General features: G+C 39.9%; 1 protein-coding gene across 9 annotated transcripts in view; it reads right to left on the bottom strand.

Moving 5' to 3' along the window:
- Positions 1 to 26,799, bottom strand: part of rims2a (regulating synaptic membrane exocytosis 2a) — a 143,056-nt gene that overhangs the window by 25,760 nt on the left and 90,497 nt on the right. For 2 of the 9 annotated variants that reach the window (XM_051076340.1, XM_051076345.1), the window contains 7 exons: positions 25,596 to 25,664; positions 22,565 to 22,703; positions 20,519 to 20,584; positions 16,314 to 16,499; positions 14,709 to 14,815; positions 4,447 to 4,547; positions 2,121 to 2,287 (listed from right to left, as the gene is read on the bottom strand). In XM_051076340.1, the coding sequence (XP_050932297.1) occupies positions 2,121 to 2,287; positions 4,447 to 4,547; positions 14,709 to 14,815; positions 16,314 to 16,499; positions 20,519 to 20,584; positions 22,565 to 22,703; positions 25,596 to 25,664 (835 nt within the window). Of the gene's footprint in view, positions 1 to 2,120; positions 2,288 to 4,446; positions 4,548 to 14,289; positions 14,323 to 14,708; positions 14,816 to 16,313; positions 16,500 to 19,472; positions 19,590 to 20,518; positions 20,585 to 22,564; positions 22,704 to 25,595; positions 25,665 to 26,799 lie in introns of all 9 variants that reach the window. The other 7 variants (XM_051076337.1, XM_051076339.1, XM_051076338.1 and 4 more) reach the window with 7 other exon arrangements.

The raw sequence follows: 26,799 nt of genomic DNA, 5'->3' as shown, positions 1-26,799 counted from the left end.
GGTAAGAAGTACTAACTTGGATCCTGCCGTGAATGTGATTTGATAGTGAAGACATCTTATTAAGCTAAGCTAAGCTTTTACTCTGCTGTGGGATTCCAAATCAATTTGTTCTTGAATTTGCTTGACATACTTTTTATATCTGCTGCACAGAAATGAAACTATACTCTCTTGTGGCCACAATGAAACAGTGTCATGTTAAATATAGTCTTAACATGTTAGAACTATGAATTACCATGAACCATGCATCAACTTAAAAAGTAAAAGTTGCCATAACATATAATCAGTTATGTTTGGAAATGTGATCTATTAATACTCAATACAACAATATAAATTCATGCTACACGGTAAAATATGAATAGCTAATAAACTGACCATCATATAATATCACTGACCCAGGTCATACTCTTCAAGAATGGTATGCAAAGCAAAGGTCACCATAATGAAACGAAATAAGTCACACACTGCATTGTTACTTTAGTGTGCCTTAAGGTGCCATAGAGAAATGCATCAACTCACTGTCAGCAAACTGCACAAGTTTCAATTTGCAATGTAAAGTAATCTATGTGTATGTGCAGTTCATTATTGAGTCATGACCCATTACTGAAGGAATATCTGAATGAATTTTCTGCCACTTACACCCCGTGGTATTTTGCCATGGAGATGTAAAGGTTTATTAAGTGGCTGACTAAAAAATAAGTAGATTTGTGTGTGTGTGTTTGATTTGGGTGAACTGGTATTTAACCTTAAAGTAACTTAGCACCTGACTGAAATGAGTGTTTTTTCAAGATTCAAGCCTGTTCTACCTCTGACCACAGCCGGTATTAGTGATAGCCTTAGTTGGGTGTGGTCAGAAGTGTGCTCTGCTGTACCTGTAAACCACACCCGGAGTGATGTCACATGTTCCTGGTGTACATATGTATATCACTGCAGCAAGGTGGGAATATAAACCACTGGAGGTCGGCAGAGATGAGATTTTCAGGAAGTGTTAAGTTACTCTTTAAATGCTCACTGTGTTATGACCATGTCCATCTTATCTGCTACTGAACTGTGTGAACAGGCTGCATGGGTTACCAAAGTGCTGTCAACTCACTAAATAGTGAAGCTATTCCACTTTAGTACTGGTAAGGGTTATGAGGACCAATGTTATGTTATTATCAAGGTTAAAGGGTAGAGGATAGTCACAACACTCTGTTTTACACATTATCAGTTAAACGTGCACAAGCACTCAGAAGGCCACTGGGAGCTACAGGTCTGTCATATTGTTAGTAGGAATCTACATTTAGGGACTGCCACACTTGTGTTACCTGAGGTCAGTCTCTGAGATACTCCTCTGATGCAAGTCCTCTTCTTTCTCCACCAAATCCTCCTGATGCTCCTTGTCTGTGTCTACCTTCCCCCCTGCTTCCTTCCTCTCTCCCTGCAATCTCCCCTCTTTACTGGCCCGTCTCCCTCCCTCTCCTCCTCCCCCTCCCGCCTCCTCCTCCTCTCGCACCTCTCCTAACTGCTCATCCCCCTCCCGAGACTGGCTCCTTGATCGCAACTGGCTGAAGATGGAGACAGAAGCAACGAGAGCAGCACATGCAAAGCAGAAAAAAAACCAAACAAAGCATGAATAATGTCTACAACAAGAGAAAGAAAGACAAACACAGACACACAGTGCAGCCAAGTTCAAAAGCAGACTAATTGAAAACAACAGAAAACAGAAATGCAGACTTACAACGAGGTGCCATGCAAATGAATTTGTTTTTTGCTTTGATATGAAACAACACCCAAAGAGATGAAATGTGTTTTTTGTTCCAGGGTTTGTTGTCAGAAATGGATAAACTTCCGCCACAGCCTGAAAGAGCAGAGTTCAACCATTTGGTTCCAGATTTTTTAAAACAGAGCCAAACCTGAACTCATCACAGTGAGAAAATGACAGACAGAGCTAAAGGGTGCATTTTCCTCTTTCAGTTCAACCAGGTGCAAACAGTTTCAGAGCTGAAATTGTCTGGACTTGGCAACATATATGCAAAGAAAAGCTCATGGCTGAAGGGGATTTGTCCATTCCTGATAACAGCTTGATGGTGTTCAAAGAGCAAGACAAAGTACACTGTCCACTGGTGTGGACATCAGCCTACCGGATCTTGCGATTTCCTTGCGGCCTTTCTGACTGGACAGACATGTAGCTCGTGCTGCTGAACCGAGAGGCACTACTAGTTCTCGACACAGCGGACACGTCGCTTACATCACTGTCCGATGACTTGGCCGACAGGTTATCTGAGCCCCGTGGATCTCTGCCTGAACGCTGCAGAGAGGAAAAATCATAAACAATACATAAAAGATTATTAACACAAAAAATATTTCTGGTGCTTGACTTGTGCAGTCCTCTTGGCAAAAACAAGTCCAAAGATTAGTGGTTATTCATACAGTACTTGTAAAAAGGAGACACTCATTTAAAATAAAACAAGAGACTAGTATAAAGTTTAAAAAGTGATGAACTGCTGTGAAACACTGCTTGCATGCCTTTAGCTTTTTAAGGACAATTATTCTTGATCGAGATAAGTTTTTCTGCAGATGTGGCCTTATGAATGTGAATAATGCAGACTTATTAGTGGTGCTCTCAAAGGCATACAGAAAAATGAAAAGGAGGGATGATGTTGTTACATAAGACGTATTAGGTGTGCCTTTTGAAAGGTCAGGATGTACTTCAGTCAAATACATCAAATAGAGGTTCAAGTGCTAGAAAAATATAGGGCTCAGAGTTAAATCTTGCAGCTCTTCACAATGTGAGATTCAGTCTGGGTTCTTTGTTCATTCTCAATCAGTCACAATTAGAAAAGGTCCTGTCTAAAATTTCAGTTTCACTTTTTGGTTATACAGACCAGATAGTCACACCTATACAGTTAGCATAAATCACCATCTAATTAGCACCTATCTATCATGACACAGTAGCTCTGTACAAGACAGGTTGACAGAGATATTAATGAGAGCCCAAGCTCAACTGATAATTTACTTAAGCGATGCAATTTCTTATAATAATGTGAAATTTTACTTTAATAATATTTGAATTCAGGACTTCTCATGGATCTGCATACCTCCACTCCTGGAAGGCAGATGGCATCATATAATGTTTAATACTGTGACATTTAGTTGGCTTTTACACTAGCCCTAAGTGTAAAGTTAGGGCTAGTGTAAAAGCAAGGTAAGGGTTGCTTGGAAGCTTAACTGGAAAAGGCAAACTTTCCATATACCTGGTTCAAAAATCTGTGATACTGGACATGTATATGGAATGTGTAATGTATACTGTAAGGGAACCTGAACTAAGTGTTACAGTAACTGCACTGTATTACATTGCAGTTTAAGAGCAGGCGCTTAGAAGTCTTGTTTAATAACACTGAGAGTGTGTGCATTGTTTTGTCAGTTGCACTTCCAAGGAGTATAATGTTCAACAGACAAGGACAACTTAAAGTTTAACCTGCTTTTTATAGAATCCAAGCAAACACACTGGGTGCTCCTAATGTAATAGTTTTCATAACACTGACTTAAAAGGAAAGCTGGACAGAGAGCCTTTGTCTGCACATCTTGGCCCAGGCGGCAATGAGACACCAGACTCAGGCCGCTTTCTCTAAACATGCTCAGGACCTCACCAGAACAGAATAGTAAACACTTGACTCTGCACACACTCACTGTCACATTCCTAGAATTTACAACAAGAGGCTTAAGGCTCAGTTCACCCAAATAACAAAGAGAAAACACATTTTCTCTTTATAGTTGTATCTAGCCATGCATATGTTACCACTAAAATGTCTTCATAATGAAAGTGAATGAAATTTTGTTTGTACAGCTCAAAGCACTAAAGAATGACATTGGAAAGCTTCCATGTCTTTGGAAAAACTTTGGCCCAGCAACTCAAGATAACAGATAGAGATTGCTGTGAACAGGAACTCTTATTATCATTATTTTCACCTTCAGTAAAAAGGTTAGGTCTGTGAATTATCCTCAGTAACTGGGACATTGTTTCTGGAAAGGCATGCTGCCAAACAATTTTCAATTGTATTCTTTCAGTGAAATATCAGCAAAATGTTCTGCTTAAAGCAATACCAGTAGGAGTAAGTGGAGACACATATATATTTTTCTTTTTGCAATTTGGGTTAACAGACCCTTTAAAAAAAAACAACTTAACCTAAATCAGTGCCTTTCAACCTGATTTGAGTTTATCAGTGTTTATCAGTTGTCCTGTGCTTGTGTGACTGTGTTTGTGTGTATGTGTACACTGCACAAACATCAATGCACATGCACGCTATGATGATGATACGTGCATGTGTACATGCCTGACTGCTTTCAAAATGTGCCATATGGTCTATGAACAGTGCAACCATGCAAACATTATACTGTAGGTACATGTTTTTTCTGTGAGTCTGGTGTATTGAAGCATAAATCCAGCATATCTGGACATGTTTTTACCTTGTGGTAGTCCTGCTCCAGTCTGGAGTCAGAGCCTGCTCCCTGCTTGTACTTGTTCATCTTCAGTTTCATCTGCCTGGTTCTCTCCTCCATGTCCATACCTGAGCACAGAGACAGGACACCATCAGATAGTAGCAGTGACAAAGGCCTCATGGGAGGACATATAGTTATGGTGAGACACAAGCTTCTGCTGAACTATGAGCCATGAGCTATGACGAGGACAGATCTAATGGGAAAAAGCTGAATGGTTGGCTGTATTAAACAGAAACACAAAACACAAACAAAAAATGCTGATTAGCAAAGGTAAGCTGCATAACATATCATATCATCTCCCAGCCCCAGAGTGAATAAACTTTACACAAATTTTTGACCACTCTGTTGCTTTTTAATTCAGTGATTAATATTCAAATAACATAATTTATTGATCCCTACTACACAGTGAAGGAACTTGGAATACTAAGTCAAATTACCACAGTAGACAAAATGTACTACCTCCAACAATGATTGTGACCCATGTTGGGGCACATTTTACATGAGATTCTGGATAAATGCCAATCCTTTAACAACAAAAGCAATTCCTGAATGATGGGACTAACTGGCCAACACATTCCTCTCACCTCAAACTGAAAGGTTTGCAAAATCCACATTGTCTTTTTCCCACTTCAGTGCTTTGCAAAATCATCACATCATCATCTTTGTCCATTTCATCTTCTCCTAAATTCAGTTTGCACTATACTTTGTTTCAAATAGTTGTAGGCATAATTTGCTCTATACAAACATCTGCAATAAAACCTACATACGTTTTATGTAACGAAAAAGAAAATAAACATCAAATGATACCTTATAACAAATACTTTCAACTATCAATAGTCACCGAATACGGTAATGATTTTCCTGCTGTTCCTCGATCTCCATTTTTTCCACTTGCTCTCTGTCTCTGCTTTTGTGTCATATGATGCCAATGATAAAGTGAAGGTGAATGCACAGGTACAAGTGCCATGCACACATACAGTATGCCTACACACACACACACACACACACACACACACACACACAAGAGAAGCAATACAAGCTGGGAGCAAATGAATGACTCCATAGGTGAGGCAAAGTGAATTTTTCTCATCAGAATGAAGTTCATTCTCTGCTTCTCTTTGTTAATTGTTTACCCTTCACTGCTTAGGTAACATGTCACAGCCTACATGTTTCCACATTTCCAGCTTTCTCTAAATTACACAGAAAGGGTAATTTCTGGTAAGAAACCCAAGAACCCAGTAAACTACTTGTTATATCACACCATATCAGCTATTGTTTTGAAACATCTGTTAAGCTAAAAACCTTCAATTTTGTTGATCAACACTACTGCTTTTTAAATTACAGTGCAGTCAGAAAATATTAGAACCGTGATTGTTGTGTTGTGTCTTCAAGCTCACTGAATTGAAATAAAACAATGGCTATGAAGGATAGAGATTCAACTTTGCTCAGCTTTACAGCCACATCAAATGAATAGAGCAGGAATTGCTGGGTTTTTTAGACACTACCGCCCAGTTTTAGGGGACAGCATATCATAAGAGTAGTCATAACAGATTACTTGGCTTTTTTCTTTCTGACTACGTGGCAACCTCACAGTGACAATAACACTTGAAGAACTGTCCTAAAATTAGAAGACTACTTATAAAATTGACTACATGTCCTGAATGTCAGCTCTTCAACCTCATACCTCATAGTCATTGTTTAATTTAAAAGCAAATCTGCTGAAGTAGAGGATAATTCAAACTTATTCATTCATACATTTCCTTTTGATTGCACTGTACCCCTTAACCAGTTCTTAATGTAAGGGACTCCAAACGATATTCACTTGAATAGCATTCAAAGCCACCTGGACATGATTTATAAATTAAATTATGCTTAAATAGGCCACATGTGTGTCCTCAGAGAGGGCAATCCAGATAAGGGGAATTTTGCTGTCATCCACTGATAGCAAGTTTTTTTCTAGATAGAAAATACACAGTGTCTCATGTCAAGACCTGGTGCGAAGAAACAACACTGGCGTGACCATGACCATGCTTTTATGAACTGTAAGCCCACACAGTGTGTCCACAGCAAAATAAAGTGCAAAATGACAAAAAAGCCTTAAAGCATCGTCCACAGAACAATAAAGAGTGCAAACGGCACAAGAGAATGGTGGCGAGTGAAGCGGTAAAAGAAAAGACGACTGAGATGAGGGGAAGTGGGTGGGGGAGGGCGAGCCAGGACATACAGAGTGAATAAAAGTAGAAGAAGAGGAGGCAGAGTCAGAAAAGGAGGAAGGGGAAGAAGAAGAAGGGACAGACCTGAGTTCGTCCAACTTGGTGAGTCCGTGTCTTCTGGGATCACATCACAGAATGGACAGACACAGACAGAGGAGAGGAAGATGGATGTGAGAGGATGCACGAAGGGTAAGGGGGGAGACGGAGGAGGAAAGGGAGGATGTAGGGAGGGCGACGCCGTCACCGTGACCACCGAGTGTACCAGGTTTGGAGGGTGAGAGTGAAAAGGTAGAGGATGGAGGGTTGGGAGGGAGGGGGACACAACACGACAACAATACGACACGACAATGACAAAACAACAGGCACAGAACACACAAACAAAATCATAGAGTACACCAAGAACACACAAACTCCACCATGGGCACAGTGAGAAGTCAAAATAGAGGGTGCGAGGCCAGGAGAGGTAGAGGCTAAAAGTTAAGTTATTAGAAATTAGAGAGAGGGAAAGGTTGGGAAGATGAGGTTCTGTGCTTTAAAGGAAAAAGAGCTGAAACTGTAAAGAGATGTTAATGTACCGGACCAGATAGAAACTTGAGACCTCTGAGGATAGGAGGGAAGTCAGGGAGAGGAAAGGAGGGTAAAAGGAGAAGTGGATGTCACTTGAGTCTGCATGGGGCAACTGTGGGGAGACAGCCTGGAAAAACAACATAAAAGAAAGAAAAAAAAACACAAAAACAACACAAACTAAAAGCACAGAGCAGCGAGCACACAAAAGAGAGAGCCGACTACCTCACAGAGTATCAGCAAGTTACGTGAAAATTGAGAAACCTGAGTAGAGCGCAAGAGTGCACATTTAGATGCACACACACTCACACATACATACACACCGACACAGGCTTCAGTTACAGTATCGTTCTGAAAGAAGGTTACGTAACAACAAGATCGACTGCCCGCTTTCAGGCAGCTCTGTTGCTTCCGATTACATATTTCCCTTCCCTTCATATTATTCATGACCTTCCTTCCTTCCGCTCAGCCTGCTGAGACCTCGGAATATTCTGACAAGGAGTTTGTTTCTCTTCTTTCTCTCCAAAGATGAACTGTGTTCATTTCTCTATCAACAACCAAGAAACTTTCCTGTGTGTTTTGTTCTTGTATAAGCAACCACAGTCCATGACCCCCCTCAGAGTCATGCTGCCTGTCTAATCTCCATCCTGGAGTCTGAATCTAAAGTCCAAAATCAACAGTGACAGTCGGGAGGGCAAAAGAAGCCCACTCCATCAGACTTAATTTTCATACCCCCTTACACAGAATTTGCATTTAGCTCAATTAGTACTCCATTAGGATAATTAATGAAGTGTCACATGAACAAAAAGACATTGTGAGACATCTGCCTCACCAGCTTTCATCTCTTTGTGGCAGCTAACATCACCTCATTAGGGAGTCAAATGATAATCAAGAGAGCAAGTGATTTTTTTCCCCATTACTTCAGCTGCATCATGTCGGTCATCAGTATAAGGGAGTGATATATTAAAACAGAGATGGAAGAGAGTGAAACACCAGAAAAATTCAGCATGGAAAATTCTCCTCTGGTTTGTGGGTTAATACTGTGTGGTATTAATGTGCCATATTTAACACAACTGCCTCTGAGTGATAAATGATCCTCTCTACACTCTAGCTACAGACATAACAGCAAGTTAATTATAATATTATAGACAAACACAAGCTGTGATTTATAGACAATGAACTGGTAAAATAAGAAGATGAGCAGAAATTTCAGTTTCACACTGCAGAGGGACCTAAAAACAGTAAATTCCATCATGGGCCAGGGTCATCATTATTAATGGATGTTAAAAAGCCACTCAACTGCCATGATACTACATTCTAAAAAATGGTGATTGATTAAAAAGAGGCTGTGGCTACAGATGTTACATCTGTGTCATGCCAAACATTTGGTTATTTATGAAACATCAAAAGAATATGCATCTTGCAGCAACACAAATAATAAATCCTGAATAAATCCACTTTTCCTATTCCAGACTTCCTAGATAAATTCTATACAATATGATTTTCAATACAATATCATCCTAAATGTACACATTTTTGTTTAGTCCATATAACATCAGCACACTGTTTTTAACTATCAGCTAACACAGATTTTCTTAACAGACGAGTCGTCATAGTTTTCCTGTTTCATTCCCAGGTATGTTGCTTTGTGTAGGTCAAAAGATGTTGTTGTTGGTGGTGTGTGTGTTTATTGTGAAGCATAGTATAAATAAATGACATGGGCAAATAGGTTGCAATGAGAGTTGTGATTAAAACTCTGGAGCCACTGACCAGCACTGAGATAGCCCTCAGTGTGAAAGTAACATGAATGTGAAGCTGGAAAAGAGGACTGCACTCAGCCAGCCTTTCCAGGATAAATAAAGGTAGAACTAATACACAGAGTCAGAGAGAAATTGACACAGAGAAATGAGGGAGGAAGAGAAAGGGATGGGGGGGGGGCAACAGAGACAAAAACAGAGAGCGATAGAGAGGTGGGATGTATTAAGAGAGACAGAGGCTGAAAAAGGGACAAGGGAGGGACTGAGAAAGTGATAGAGACTGACTGATGACTGGGCCTATGCCTGCTGAGGGTTCATTACAGCTTAAGATTCAGTCACTGGGCTGTGTCAACCCACAACATCAGACTATACAATACATGCAGTTCTAAAGCAACACATTTATCAGGGAAAAACTGTGTTGCACTGTAACAAAATAACTGTGAGAGGTTGTGACTGAGATGAAACATTAAGAATACTCATAAAGTCAGCAGTTGTGGACATGTAACTGTGCTGCTTTTCCTCTGATTTTAGCATTTGACAATGTTTCTGTCTAAAATGCATTACAACAAAAGTCACCAGTCATTAAGATCCAGTTTGCAAAACAGTTCAGCAAGTGACAGGATGGGTAAATATAAATGAGACTTAATTTAAAGGGAGGTGAAGACGTGTTTCCACACATTTCACATTTCACGTTAATTAAGATTGTTAAAAGTATGACTCTGAACGTAATATGTGCATATGTATATTTAATTATGCATCTTTTGTTTGAGATGTGATTCGCTTAACAAAATTAACCTAGTTTTCACACACAAAGGAAGTTGTTATGACAAATTATCTAAGACCAGAGTGTCTATAGAAACATCAGCTCCAGGCTGCACTGCAAAACCACATCGAGGAAGAAGACAAAGAAAAACAGAAGGGTGCCATCCAGAGGCTGACCTGGGCAATCATATATATTAAATAGTTCTGCAAGCTCATATAAAATAAAGCAAAAATAAAGCAAGCACTTTTCATGCTTTTTAATTTTTTTCTAACATCCAACTTCTACTGTTCATTGTCCAGGCCCCCCTTTGGTGAAGTTGTTACCCAACTGACAAGAGTCCACACAAACTATGGAGGACAACACAGTAAAAACCAATCCAAAAAAAAAAAAAAAGTTTGGTGGAGCATTGTATTGATTTTGAACACTCTGTTTGAATGTATGAACAACAAACAACCCATTACCTTTTGTAAAGTAGAAGCTACTCACATGAAGAATTTCACTTTTAGTTTCAAATTTTAGTGACGGAAAATACTTTTAAGGCACGACAGAACTTAAAGCCAATATTTTATTTAGATTTGTCTCCATGCTTGTGATCTGCAACTGTTGGTTGTTATACTTATAGTACAAACTTTCATCAGTTAAATTCATCAATAAATTTTCATCAGTTAAAATGAGTAGGTTGGACAACATGGATGCCCACAGGAAGGTAGTGAGGCTTTATTGATTGTTTACTAATTAATTTTCCTTGTGCATTTTTGACCCCTGTTACATAGTGTGCTTCTCCAAAGAGACATAGTCAGTTGACAGAATAATATATGGTTACACTACCGGCTGGTTGAATTTCATAATTATGTTCTTACCACTAAGCCAAAACACACAGTATACTTCCTAAATACTGACAACATGGACCTTTGGCAGTTCATTTTTATATGAAGTTAGATATTAGTTATGTTATTATGAGGCAAAACCTTATCACCCTGAGACACACTGATGGACTAACTGCACAGTCATGTGGTGGCATACCATTTTCTGTTTGTATGTTGTAACTATATTGGCTAGATGCATGAATTGGGTTGTTCATTGTTTACACTTTGGAAGTGGCAGAAAAATCCACGCCCAGACCAACTAACCTGTGTCAGTGATGGAGGGGTGTGGCTGTGTCTCTCCATCAGACAAAGAGCCATTCAGCCCTCGCTGCTGGTCTTCCCATGTCACCTCTACAGCAAGATGTGCACATGCACATATACATAAACAAACACATACCGTACACATACACACACTCACTGGTCTGGACACTACATTATTTTAAAGCAAGGGAGCTTTTTGTAATTTCCAGCACAAAACATGGTCATTTTTAAAAATGTCTTTACCTTTGTCCACACAATTTGCATTAAATTAAATTAAAGCACTGTCTATATATTGTGTAGTGATAATAGAAAGCAATAGTAAAGATTGATAAGAAAGAAAAAAGACCTCTTTGCGACTTCAGCACTGAAAACATGGACAGCTCCTCATCAAAGATTATGAACTTTGCTCCATCTGCTGGCCAACAGAGGTAATAGTCTCTCAGGTTCTATGATTAATACATTATACTATGCAGTGCGTTGGCAGCAGAATAAAAAGCACAGAATCCAGGAAATACCATGCTGAATTATTGTTTGTTGTCTGTTAGACACTGTTATCAACAATTATATTACTCATGAAAAAAATATGTTATCACCATTTCTGACAACTTTCGAAGAACTTCCCTGAACATAATTTCTGTATGACTGAGATTACCAGTCTTAAGGGAGTACTATACAGGGTGTGTGTCTATGTCTAATTGGAATGACTGAATGGAAATTGAGAGGTGGTGAAACTGAGCAGAATTCATTGCTGTTGAAGTACAGCTTTGAGGCCATACTGGAACCAGAGAAGGACAAACCAACAGAGATCACAGCAACAGCACTCTGTATGCATTAACATCAGTTTTAGCTTCCACAATACCACAACTCTCTATTTTGTTCACTCCAAATCAACTCAATAGGAATGAACCAAACTCAGTGTGAACAAAGGGAAGTTTGAAGAGAAGGACTATTTAAATGTGCTGTGGCAAACAATCACTCAGAGATGCTAAGTAGTAAGCACAGCTACTAGTGAATGTCACCCATGAAGAGCCAATGTTGACAGAGAAAACCCACACAGCAAAGTCACACGAGAACACTATTCAAAGGACTTGCCTTTCCTCCCATTTACTGGTGGGCCTTGGGGTTTATCCTCACTGTCTGCTGCTATTAGAGGGACAGATGGAGGCTCATGAAATGATGGAGCTCTGAAAGCCACTGTACTGTAAGTCACATTAATGTGGCAGCTCATACTGTACATGTTCATACACTGGCACATTTACACTCATAATTCTGCACACATTCACACAGCTATTTGAAGGACTGATACAGAGTACTAATTTGCATATAGAAGCTACTACCAAAAATATTATGAACTTTTGGTTAATTATACTGTACAGTGTGTGGTTCAACCATGCATTTGTTACTGTACTCATAATGCAACATACAACCTTATGCAGCGGCATTTGGCCTGCAGAAAATAAGTTACTGTATAGACAATTTAAAAACAGAATGTAGCTTTTTAGGGACATTAGATGAGTATCCCCTGAGTCAGTCAGCACAACAGTTATGACAGTGTTGAGTAATAGCGCCACACAGTCAGAGGACAGAGGCAAGCCACATAAACAGATGGGAAAGTAGGAAGTGCAAACTGTGGGGAACTCCAATTTCTGCCAACACTCTGGCCGTTCATTCAAGCCTGTGAATGAATGTACTGTACATCAACATGTACTGTACATTACTATTATCCAAGAAGTAAAACAAGATCCCAACTCCTAAAGAAAGCATATACTGATAACATTTAATTAGTTTTCATTGTGACTAAACATGGAATAATGATTTTAACTTTTCCAACAGTTTTTTTAAAGCAAGGAATCATGTAGTATCACATAACTCAAGAAAATGAAGAAAGACATTGCTTCAGGACAGGTCCAAAGGCTGATTCTGTAGTAATAAACACACCTTTGCAACCATTTTGAGGTTCAGATGCCCCAAGCTCCTCCCCTGCTCCCTCTTAGGAGTTGAAACACATGAACAGATAACATATCAGGCAATTAGGTATGTGCAAGTATGAGAAATGACTATATTTCGAGGCACAACAGTGAGACAAAAACGTGGCGAAGTTTATCAAAAGTCCAGCTCTTCTCTAAAATCAGCAAGGGGCAATAATATGGATCCAGTCCATAAAAAGCTGCATACACACAGACTCACATACTCACACACATTTGCATTATATAAGCTGAGTGCCATATGGCTCTGTGGGAGCTACAGCACAAGGTCAGATCAATACCTCCCCCCACTGCCCACACACTGCCACTGTCCTGAAAAGCAGAGAGAGAGAGAGAGAGAGAGAAAGAGATACAAATACAAAGAAATAAGAGGGAGAGAGAGGTGGGAAAGAATAGACTACATGACAGAAGAGAAACACAAAAAAGAGAGATTAGGTCAGGAATAAAGAGGAAGGGAAAAAGGGCAACACAAAGAGGTGACAGAGAGGTCCAGACATAGAGAGCTTCAGAGAGATAAAAAGATGGCACAGATACAGAAGAAGGGTGGGACTGAGAGGGAGAGCAAAGAAGGGTGTTAGGAAGATGGAGAGAGAGCTGGGCTGGTTGGCGGCTGTACAGAAGACAGGGAAAGCCCTTGTGGACTCTGACAATGATGAAAGAGTTCTGCGAGTGCTTTGACAAGTTCTCCAGAGCTGCCTTAGCTTTTTCCCTTCTCTATCTTTGCCCCAGTCATTCCCTCCAATCACTGCACAGCTACAACACTCTTTGTTTTTCCACAGCATCTGATTCAAAGACACAAGTAAAATTATGAAGGCTTTCATCACAGTGCCTCTTACAGTAAACGTCACGAGTTGCTACAACAACACATAACATTTGATGACGTGATGAGTGCTGAGGAACAAAACTGACTTCAAATGTCACTTTGTAGATAGGAGGATGTGGAAAGTTCAAACTTTTGTGCCTTAATCATTGCTCAAAGCCTGGAGTATACCCTGTTTAGCAGACACAGACTGTGAAGCATTATATTAGCTTTGATGAAGTATCTCAGCAGTCCAAATAGTTAAAATAATAAATAATAATTTCTGGACAAATGATAACAATATCTAGATAGCAACTCAAAACAAAGAAACAGGGAGGCAACATTTGATCACAACACTGGTGCTATCAATAGCAGAATCCAGACAGATCCACAGGTTAGTACAACATGATGGCACGGGACATCTCAACTGTACGTTAAACACAGCTGCAACAGAAGGAGGGTTCAAGGAGCACAAAATAAACTCAGTCTCCAGTGAACCCAGCCACCCACCATTGCAGACAGAGTTTTGGCCTTCAGAGTAAGGTGTGGCTCAACAAGCACTCCCAGTCTGAAAGACTAAACCCACACATTCAGGTACAGACCTTCACAAGGCTCTGTTCCATCATCTCCATCTTCTGAGAGAGAAATGGAAAAGGAACCGAGTAGAAATGTTATGGATGGAAGGCAAAAGTAAACACCAATGAAACATTAAACAAAAGGAAAACCTTGCATATATGATATGATCTATAGCTTATGATGAAAGATTCCATCTGCAAATTATAATCCCTCCTTTTTCAGTCAAAAGTGAAGTGTACGAGTCAGCAACTGCTGTAAAACCAAAGCTCTTCCTTAGGCCCAGACAGCTGAGCCATCAAATAAAAACTACATCTTTATAAGATACTGAACAGCAACACACTAGCGCACTAATAAAAATATGTCTGAAAAATCAATATACATGTATTTGAGTCTCTCCATGGACCATACCCTTGCAATTCATATAGAAAACAACCAGCTGACTTACTTCTGTCCTTCCCTGTGGGTGGAAGCTGTGGTAGTTGCCGTCCTCGTCTACTGGACATGGGGGTACTGGTGGGACTGGTCTGGACTGATCCACTACGAGGGTGTGCCCTACATGACAAAAAGTAGTGAACACTGGGGTGAGACACAAATTAGGACAAAAGCTGATGGTGGATGGGCCAGGCCAGGCCATGTCGCACCCACATCACAGTGTGAGAAAAGTAAATAAAACTTTCAAAAAAGAGAGATATACTGTACGTTTGATAGCATAAATAGGGGTAACATAAAAAGTAAAGCTATTTGCTACAGTGGGAAAGTGACATGATTTAATCCACTTATCTAGCATCACTTACCAATTTTGTTCACATTTACTGTATATAATTTTGGATATAAATAAGTGTCAGGCTCAACAGGAGGTAGTAGCGACAATATACTCATGTATGGGGTAACTAAAAGAAGAAGACTATTTCAAACATTACAATGTGTCTTGTAAATATAAAACCAATGCACACAGCAATGATGTTTGGCACATGGCATGGGAGTGAAGGGATACATCAACTGTAGGGAACTGAGCTGCAATAAAAAAAATGCCAGGTGTGAATCGCATGTACAGTCGACTCATCAAGCTGCAAGGAGAGAAGAGTTCAATGCAGAAACAGCAGACCAGTGCGACCATGCGTTCAGACTGTCCCCAAAAGGCATCAAATCAAAACAAAAAAGGAAAACAGAATGCCATCACAGAGTAAACGGCATCAGTTGATGTTAGTAATGAAATCAAAATAAAATGTCGGCCCAACACTGCTATACTCACGCAAGCGTATGAGCAGTGTGTTCCAAATTAAAACAAGTCAGCACGCTATCTACGGTTTCAGGATTGTCGTGCCTGCAACATGTGTAAAGAAAATACAGCACCGGTGCTTTTGGGGACAAAACAGAAAGTGGCTAGGTGGGTGGTGGGGTAGTAGTGAGGGGGAAGTGGGTGGGGTGAGGTGAGGTGAAGTGAAGTGAGGTGAGGCAGGATAGCAGGGTATTGGGAGGGAGGGAGGTGGTAGTGATGCGGCTTTTCTCGTTCATTCTGTGAGTTAGTCAGGCTCGGTGTGGGTGGGAGCTCATGGGACGGGGTCTATACTGGTCAAGTTCTACAAAGGTTTTAGTTATGCAGAGGTGGAGCATCTCTGGGGGCAGAAATAATCTTATCTGGTGATTTAAACCTTAGTGTGTGAGTCCTCTAGCTAGTAGCTATACTTCTAGAGCTCTATTTGATTCATTTGTTAACCACATAATTGTTTGGGTAAGCTAGGTAGCCAACTTGGTTGCTAGGGTAATTGACCAACCCAGATACTGTAAATTATTAGACAACTGTATGTCTATATTGCATATTCCCATTTAGCTGAATAAAATCAGGTTTAATATATTCACTGGGCTTTACTTTAGTAATGTTACTTGGCCAAAAAAACTGTGGTTCTTTGGTCTACTTATTGATGTTTTAACCTAATGTTAATATTATTTCTCCCTCCAGAGGAGCTATGCCTCAGGGAAATTATTGCACAACTACAACTCCAGTCTGCCTCTGTGCTAAGCTGGTTAACGCCTCCGATCTGGGTCACACCTCGTCAAGGCAGGTGAGGGGGGGGCGGACCTCCCAGATGGCAGAGATGGCATGGACCTCATGAGCGAAGAGTCGTGGGGGCGTTCAGTGGAGCGTGAGCGGGACGTGGGGCGCTCTATAGTGGGCCGCTGGTCTGCAGAGCGGGACCTGCTGTGATACTCGTGTCTATCCATGGCTCCATGGTTCCTACAGAGGTTATTGAGAGATAAGCAGGCACTCAGTGGGACCCCAGCAGGGCAGGGACAGTATGCTGGCAGGGTGGACAGTATGGAGGGCACAGAAATTTGCTGTGCCCTCAAAACCCCTCTGAGGTACATGTGTTTAGGGACTAGGCCCGTGTGATTGCATGTTTTAACCCATTTATTACTAATCACATTCAGCACTAAACTTCTTCCTCAAGATCATATCAAAGCACCTAAAATTACATTAGATTTATAAATCTAAATGCAGTTGACATAGTATTTACTATCATGGAATAAACACAGGTCCAAAACCTAATGGTCTAAAATATGAAAAAACACACTTATGGTCCCTTAAAGTGAATGAGTCAAATTATTCAGCAACTCTAAGAGAACAGTAGACAACCCTTTAATGTTTTCAGACAACCACTTTCAGCTGTAACAGCCTTAAGGTAGCAGAACTGCATGTACAGTTGAAAATGTATTTTTTTTAATTCCATGACATCTAAAATGTTTTATGGCCACTCAAGTTGGCATTTTTGGATCAAAAAATGTAAATATGGTTCAACTTAACATGCAGTTCTTTACAATTTGTCTGTCAACATTACAACTTTGTCTAGAATTCTTAACGAGTAGATGAATTACTTAATTTTAAGGGTGGACAGTACGGATGAAGGGCTAGGTGGCTCCTGTGTGGTTTATGGTCCCTGTAGTGAAACAGTGAAATCTTCAGGGTGTGTACAACTGGCAGGGACCGTGTGCTGTCTTTTGGTATGTGATGGATGTGTGTTCATTTGCAATCTGTGTGAGGTAGTGCGAAATGTGAGGGAAAGGTGAAGTATATCTTTACATTGCATTTAGCTTGTGAAATGTGTTAATTCCTGAAAAAGGGCCAGCCATTATACAGTAAGTATTTTTGGCACAGTGAGGATGAAGGCAGATCTTGTCAATCTGAGGAGCTGGTGGAGAAAAAGCAGGTAAGGTTCTCAGCTGGGAAAGTCATTGATAGTGTACACAGATACTGTTTAACTTTGCAGAGAGGAAAGAAAAAAAACATTCTCATATCTCACAACTGCACATATCCATCCATTCATGCACTCATCCATCCATTCATCCAATATATTGAACCAGTGAAAGGAAATATTCAACTTCAGAGCATGCAAAGTGTTTGGAAAACTATAAAAGTTTACATTTGTAAATCTTAAGCCTTTCATTAGTGCCTCAGTTTTTATGTTATACAAACAGTGTTTGATTACAACATCAAATTTACTTTATTCTAAAGCATAGAAGGCATGTTGGTTTCACCAGTACTACGTCTAATTAGACTAATAGACACCAAAAGACTTACTTAGTCATTTTAAACAGTGACTTGGCTGAAAAATTTTGAGAATGTGGAAGAAAAACTTTCAATTAATGAGTCAATCTTGTCATAGTCTTGTAGTGTCTCTAGCCTTTTGCAGGATGAAAAATTGTCCAGTAGAGGAAATGTTTTTCTTAATCTTCAACAACAAAACAAAAGCGCTTCAGTCAGTAATCTTAAGTAGCCTTAAGCACTCTCTATCATTTACAGTGATGGTCAACATACTCATTACTGGGTTTCCATCATGAGGTATGGCTGAGGATTTATGGGTAATGTGAAGGTTATGTCTGTCACAAATCAAACATCTCATTAAGTGTAATTTGATGGATATAGCCATGAGATACACATACTGCAGTTTGGAACAGCACTGCTGATTGCATTCTCACTGGTTTCAAAGTGAGTCCAAAATCTTAGTTTTCTGTGCTTGGAAAAGCTGCTGTTTTAATGCTTATACGCTGCAGGTTTTGTCCCACTCATGGTACACTCTGAGGCAATGCACTTAAAACAACAGAATCATGAAAACATTTTCTCATGTTCCAGGGGGAAATGACCTAAACTAAGACACTTGCCAAAAGGCTCAAACTCCACTAGAGCTTTTTGTTGCTTATTTCTGTCTCCTTTTCCTCTTACATGTGCCTATTGTGCCCTCGTTTCTTTTCAGGTCTCACTACTGCTTTTACTCTGCTAAAACTGTGGTGCTAGCTGCTTTCCTTTTTCTCTCAGTTTAGACAAAAAGAAAGGGAGATAAAAGAAAAGAGAGAGCTCTTGTTAATGGGTATCTAGGCTATAGGCTGAGCCTGAAGTCGAGCCAAGCTGGGCCTTAGGAAAACTTTGTGACACTTTAATAAAGTCAGTCAGTTCTGAGGACTCATCACTTTTTTCCTCCTGGAGAGGAGAGAAATGGCACAAACGTCACATTATTCCTGACTGAAAGCCAAATGGCAGCAGGTGAAAACTGAAGACAGGGAAAAGTGGAGTCATTTACAGCGTTTCTCTGGAGGGAGCAATGTGAGTTTTTCGTTTTACTGGTACACCAGGACACTAGTGTGGGTCCTGGGGATGGATGGGTGTCAGCAGGCCAGTCTGTGGGTACTTGCAACAGTTCGGCAGCCCATTCTGGCCAGACCCAAGAAGCCATAGGGCAAACAAAGAATTTACAAAGCTACTGTGCAGCCCAGAGTAATGCATCAGAGATGCCACTGTGTGGGTGAGCAAGAAGCTGCTGCCAGTAGCATGTACAAAAAGGACAACACTAGTGATAACACACACCACTGATCAACATATTGCTGTTGGCATAATGTACATGGGTACATAAACAAAGACATCCACGAAGAAACAGGTGCTGGCCAGCACTGTACTAAACGACCAGTGTACACACAGCTGACATCAGCAACACAAATAGCTCTGAGCCTCAACACATTGAGGCAGTTGTGTACCATTACTGTACATCTACACAACTTCAGAGCTGTGATGACTCCTTAACAAAAACCGATATCAGACAGGATATCATTTTCTGTCATCACATGTAAGATCACGGATAAATTAAAGACGGACGAGGGACAACTTGAGGAGACCACAAGATGGTGGATGCACAGATGCAGCAGCAGTGCATGTCAATACCTCTCGTAGTCATAGTCGGAGGAGTAGGCGCCCTCAGAATAGGCGCGGGCCATCCTAGTGGAACGCAGTAACCTGACTGCTTCCTCTCTGCAGATCGGGTACACACGATGGTTGCGGCTGGCGAAAAAATATCACAACTGGTCAGCATTCCTTCGTTTTTTTGTTTTGTTTTTGACCACAAGGGGAAGTAACATATACGTGTGTGTAAAAGACAGACCTGTAAAGGAAGTTTGAGTACACTTCTGAATTGCCTTGACAGACTTTGTCTGTAATCTGTCTGAATACATACTTATTAAATCATCCCACAAATCCACAGTGATTACACATACACGTCAGGGTAACATACACTACCATAAAATTAAAGTATACACGTTTGTAGGAGAAACCACCTCTGCTGGACAAAACTTCACATCCATAAAACACTTATCCATTTTCAGTATTGCCATAGTCATACTCTTTTGGTGACTAAAATGGAGTCAAATGACATATTTACTCATCTAGGAATCATACTTGCTCACCTGGTAAAAGTTTGGAGCGAAAAGACAATAATGCTTATATGATAATGAGGTGGTGGAAAGAGAGAGTAAGCAATGCTGATACTGGGTGGATGAAGTGTATGGCTAAAGAATCACTCATTTTCTAGGTAGAGTGTATTACTGAAAAATAACACACATTAAATATATATATATGTGTGTGTATATATATATATATATTTCATCTTCTGCAGAAGAAATATATACTTTAACACTACAACACAACACTTATGGCACTGACAATGGCCAAGTGATACAAGAGTGTCTCTAGAGTGTATTCATAAAATCATGTGTCATGATAGTTGACTGTGGTTATCATGGTCATGCTAATAACTTGACATAGACTGCAGCGACACAAAACATGCCATAGTGTCAGTGCCATATGTTCAACACCCAAGTAAAAGATTTCCCTCAAGAAAACAAAAGAATTTGTGGGCTGGAGTTGAGGGGGTGTTGGGTTGAAAGGTGGAGGTGCAGAGATGGGGCTTCATGCAAGCTCAGGTAAAAGTCTACCTGGGGTCCTTTTGAGGATCATCAATAGGTTGAGTATGTCTGGTTCGAGGTAGGGTGAGGAAATGGCTGCAACCACATGGAGGGAGGAGAGAAGACAGAGATGGATCTGAGATGGCACCGAGGAAGAAGCAGAGGAGGAGGAGGAAAGGAGAGAGAGAGAGTATTGGAGATAGACAGAATCACAGGCAGACAGATGGAGGGGTGAAGAGACTGAAGGAGAGAGAACGAGAGATTTCTCAAAGAAGGAGGATGTAAAGAGACTGAGAAAGCTCATAGGAAAGGTTGATGTAACAGTTTCAAAGGGGAAAAACAGGCAAGGAAGATAAGAGAGGCAGAGAAATCGAATGGTAAGGAGATGTCTTCCTCAGCTTTACCACACAGATGAAAGTGATACACTGAACACATCAGCAGCGTTCACAGAGGAAAGAACAGAACAGCACAGTCCAAACACCTAAACCTGGTTGGTGTCGCATCCACTGGGTGTAGAGGATGACAATTTAAGATCATGCACATTACATAAGATTTCTTTTTTTACATACGCACTTTCTAGAACATTTCAAAAAGCAGGAAAATACAGTGAAAAGGACACAAAATACCAGTCTCATGTAAAGCTATAAAAATACCAGAAGAGATTTTTTAATATTGTAGAAGTTCTGGGATGAATCCAAATTCTCTGTGACTTATTTCCTGTGTCATTTTCAACTGTTTTCAATAAATAACCGGACACTGTTAATTAAAGCAGCTGAAATACACTCAAGTGAGCACTGTCCCAGACAATTTAGATAAGTGCATTTCTGCATCTGACACTGATTTAGGCCAAGCCTCAGAAATATCAAATAAAGTTAATTGGACGAGGGAAAGTAGCTGTGGCCTGGCAGTGCCAAGGCTATGATTGGACTCTTGGAGCAACATTTTCCACCCCTCACAGAAAATAAATGCTGATGGAGGATAACTGACCACTTCCCCTTGACCACCTCTTCAATAAAGATAGTGAGATACATGCAAATACTATATACTGTACGCAGCATTTATAGCACTGGCACCAAATGTTTCCTGCGTAATTTGAGCCTCCTGGATTTAAGAGGGAAGAGAACTTGTTAAAAAAAACTTGTTAATTACTTCTAAAAAACAGCGTGGTCACATAACTTTTCTGATGAATTAGATCACAGAGATCATATTTCTAATTGGGTATTTGCTGTGGTCATTTGTTTTTCAGAATAATAAATGTCCCACTGGAGTAATATAATATAATCCTCTGGATTAAGTATTTGTATACATTATGGAGGAAAATAGAGGAAGAAGAAGTATCAGGCTATAGGGTTTCCACACCACAGCATCAGATTAAAAGTCTTTTGAGTTAATATTTTCAAGGAATGGAGAAAGTTGCTCTTCAAAAGCAGAAACATCAGAAAAATGAAAGCACACAGAATCAGTTTCCAAAGAGTTTCAGGCAAACGCCGTCTTGCATAAGTGTATACGTGCATTAACACCTCCCTGAATGTCTACTCATCAGACCCCACTTGTGCTTGTCAGCATCTGTTCATGCATGCCTGCATGCACGGACCTACTACACACAAGTGTAAGCTGGCGAGTGTGTGTGTACCTGTCAGGTGAGTAGTTAACTTCGGACACACTGTGGTGGTCCACTCTAGAGGAGGAGCCATACTGAGACGGCCTAAGGTCAAAGGCCGGGTCCAGACTTCTGCTGTATGACAGAAGTGGACTAGATCACCCCTCATGTAGTTTACACACCACACACTGCCCTCTACTGGCCAGGGAGCACATGGCCTCATGTTTAACTGAGGAAAAATACTAACGCCTGTATTTCCTTATTCTTCCTATCAAAGTTTTATGGATTCCCAACCAAGAAAGTTAAGACATCCACCTCCAATTATTCAAAAAGACAAAAATATGGTGTTGAATAAATTACATCATTATTACACAACCATAATCATAACAAACACTGGGACAAAGAAAATAAAAACAAAAAATACACGTATACTCCATGTCAAACATCAACCCAGTGGTGTACTGAGCATTAGTTACCTGGAGGGTGGGGGAACGCTGGGAGAACGTGACCGGGCCCTGTTTATATCAGCCGACCGAGAGCAGTGGTTAGATGACATCACCTGCTCAGGGACAGACAACGTGGAGCTCTGGAAGTCTCTGCCATTTGGCCGGTAGTCTGTGAAGACAACAATGGGTAAAGGGAGGGAGGAATGGAGGATCAAGATCAAGAAATAGAAGGCTGTTGAGATGGATTTTTATTCCTATACTGAGACCAAAAATACTACAGTGTTAATGTTTACAAAATAAAATTTTGTGCTAATTTAATTTTACAACATCTCAATGAGCATTCCCTTTTTTGTGTGAGTGAAGCAGCTAAATCTGCAGCCATGTAATGAAAAATTATGACTGCTAATCATGCACATCCAGTTTAACCACAGCCTGTAATAACTTAAAAGAAACAGACCAAACTTTCTTAAAGTTAAGCTGAATGCCATTCTGCACAGGTGATCTCTATTTTCATTATGCTGAGTCTCTATATTCCAAAATTGAGAACTAAGTTTCAATAAAGGTGTAATTCATCTGCTGTGTTAACAGTGTACATTAAACATGAAAATAGCCTTTAAAAATCAGAAACATTATAATGAATTTTCTCTGCAAGACTGATTAGTCCATTGAACTTGAAAGAGTTCATTAACCGATAATCAGACATGGCTAGAAGCTGTGGTTAAGGTCAGTGCTTAGCATTATAAAAGCTGATTGATATTCAATAGAGTGTATAGCACATTAAAATTAGTTAAACCCTGAATCAAAAGTTGGGAAAAGGGAAAGGTAAGAAAAAATGGAAGTAATAATAAAGAAATGTTGACCTTCACTTAATGAAGTTTGACATATTAATATGATATGATTTTCTTTTTGATGGGAGGTAACTGTGCAGAGCAGCTGTATTAAATCTATAAAACATTTCACATAGTTAAAACAATCCTGATTACAAGTGGATACAAGTCAAATTCTGAAATTGTCACACAGTGTGCTTTTACTACCACTCTCATACATGTTCTTTTATAAACCAAAGCTAAAACAAATATAAATGAGTCCTTTGCAACATATTTACTTCATTATGATTCATATTAGGTTTAACAAGGAAAACATCTTTCTACACAACAGCTCCAATACAGAGCCTCCTGCAGCCAAGCAATTAACTGCCATACAGAGCAAAATTAAATCTATTCTTCCTCTTGACATACTGTTTCATGCATGAGTACAGGCTGCCTGTTAAGCACATATAACATGGAGAACTTTAACTGACAATTAATAGGATTTAATAAGAAGAGCAGGGCTGCATCAGAAGGAGGGAACAGAGCTGAGGGTCAAAGCAAGATGAAATGTATAGTGAAAATGTTATAAATGATAGTTTTCATCTCTAAATTGCATCAAACAATTCTATTAACATCTATTATCCTTTAAAAGACAAGAATTCAAAATGGCATGGGAAAAGGATTTGGGGGTTGAGCTTTCTGAGTCTAGAAGTATTCATACCTCTAGAACGTATTCATACCTCATCGTGCATACACCATGGTTTAATTCAATTTAAAGTACTCCATCACCTGCACTATTCAAGCGATAAATTGTCCAAACTCTTCCCCACTGCAGATTCTGGTTGTCCGAGGTGCAGCTGCGTACCCACCACAATAGGACACATGTTCTGATCATGCACATCCCTCAACGACTATTAGAGACAGACATTTGGTGTATTTTTCAAAATCTGTGGTCAGACTACAAAACTTGACTATCACACAGCCATCTTTGGTATAACACCTCCAGGCTGCAGTCTCAAATTTCTCTTTTTGTGTCTATGTTTGGAAGTTGTATGTTTGTTAATGAAAAACTGCCAAATAAAGTTTTTTTAAAAAGAGACAAGAATGCATATATTTCACCTGTGCAATAATTACCGGTGTGCACTTCACAAATAAAAAAGCCTGATGTACTGCATGTACCAGACTATTAGAAACCTAGCAGTTAGTATACTGTAAAATAAAATTCAAAAGTTTTTCTTCCCTTATATTAATAATAATGGCATCAACAGTTTAATGCAAAGACTACAGGATAAATGACATTAGGGTGTGACCAGAGCTGAGCATTGGGGTATTCCCTTCACTGTGAATGAAGTGAAGGAGACTGGCATGGTGAGGCAGTGAGGGGCTGATGAGAATGTTAAAGAGGCTGGAGGAGGATTTCCCCCAGCTACGGTATCATCAGCCAACCCAGGCTCATGCTCTTCACTCTGTGTCTGTCAGTAACTGAATCTATTCTCTTCTGTCTCCAATGCATTTCCTCACTTTTTTACTCTTTCCCTCTCTCCTCTTTTTTGTAGCCTGAATGTGCTAACAGAGATGTGAGACATACTACATGCTAACCAAAAGTGAAGGCAGCTGAAGGAAAAAAGAGAGGGATCATAGTAATTACAGGGGGATAGAATAATTAATTTACATACTGCTTGCTAACACTATTTTTAGCATGAAAAAGTAAAGCAAGGTTTTATTTTTCTATGGCTTAGTTACCTAGTTCAGCATCATTTTCTTCAAGGCTGATATTTTACGTGGACACATTTCAAGTACTTTTCAAATGTTCTTTCTGCCCTTTTCTCTGGCTCTCTGGCTGGTAACAGCTCTGTCTCTCCTTTTCTGATGTGCAGCGTGGGCGTGCTGCTGGAGCCTCGGTGAATACAGCAAAACAGCAACTAGCGGTGCAGAGGCAGACAAAAACTCACTGCTTGCTCTCTGTACTGCTGCTGCTGATGGGCTGCAGCATTTTACCTTGCTAATATGATATATGTTGGTATTTCTAAGTTGTTAAGGCCTAGGAAACATTTCACAGATGTTGATGAGTTGGAGGTTTGCTAAGTTCACTACCAAAGGAAGTTAACACAAAATTTATGATATCTATGATACTATGGTTTGGTGAAAAATCCTATTTAACAAAATTAGAAACGGTTTGCTATGTTTCCTTGAGATATATTATACATATTTGATGACTTGGACGGCATGTTATTATGGACTTAGTATATTACCTGTTATTACCCCAACACCATCTTCACAATCGTAGTCTGAGATTTCACTGTCACTTATCCTCTGGGATCCTGTGAGATACAGAGACAGAGAGAGAGATGGGGAAACAGAGAGAAGTCATTTACAATCCTTAGTTCATTCATTCAGTAACACAGTACCAACAGTTTGTGTTATGCCTCCATGGTCTGACTGCAATCTTTTCTGTTTAAACTTAAGATTCTAAGTGAGGTGAATATACCGTCAGTCTCTGACTCATGTCACTGCACTCCACAAACACAACAAACCGTTCTGCAAGAGAGTGTGCTGGATTATATATGTGAAAATATGTGTCAGCTGTAACAAATAATGTTGCATTTCATTTCTCAACATCAACACAAACAGCACATCTCTCTTCATCTGAACTGTGACACTTTTAAGTGACACATTCAGTCACTCAATTTACATGTGAAGGTGAGGTGGCAGAAGAGATAGAGCTTTTTACAGCTCTTTCTTCATCCTCCCCAGTAGCTTTATCACCTCTCCCTGTCCCCTCTCTGTAAAGTATGACACCCTCTCCCTGCAGCCCCTCTACCACCTTCACCGTTCACTCAACCTAAATCAACTGGACATGTGTGCTTTTTCAGAAATGACAAGTGCTGCACTCTGGCAGTGCAGCTCCCAACCTCTCATCTCAGTTGGCTGGAAACTTTTTACAGCTGTCAGCTCTTTCACCTTACACTAACCACTAACTGCCCAGAAAATCGTCCTGGTGGGGAAGTGAGCAAGCCCTAAGTGTCCAATAGAAGAAGGACAGTCCTACAGACTACAGTACAGTCATCTAAAGCATGTTAACCAGAGTCTGCTCACAGAATGTAAAAGTGGTGAGAGAAAGGCCATGAAAAGAGCTATTTTGGGTTTTGCATAGAGGACTTGTGACACTAGAAAATGATATATTTTGTTCACAGATAATCAAAGCATTCTTTCTGTTTGTTTCTCTAAGTAATAATCCCACCGTAAGACTAATAAGTATGAATAAAGAATAAAAACTATCACACCAGCAACAGAATAATCTACTGTATCCCATGACAATTTCATGAACATATTCACATTCAAGACACACAAACACAAGCAAAGCAGAGGGGGCTACAGACGTTTACCAACAGTGTTTTATGCAATTCTAAAAGGGAACATATTCATAGTGGGCAAAATAATAAACAATATACAGTG

The sequence above is a fragment of the Lates calcarifer genome, linkage group LG15, assembly GCF_001640805.2.
Source record: "Lates calcarifer isolate ASB-BC8 linkage group LG15, TLL_Latcal_v3, whole genome shotgun sequence".
NCBI lineage: Eukaryota > Metazoa > Chordata > Actinopteri > Centropomidae > Lates > Lates calcarifer.
This window is presented reverse-complemented; position numbering and strand designations above follow the sequence as displayed.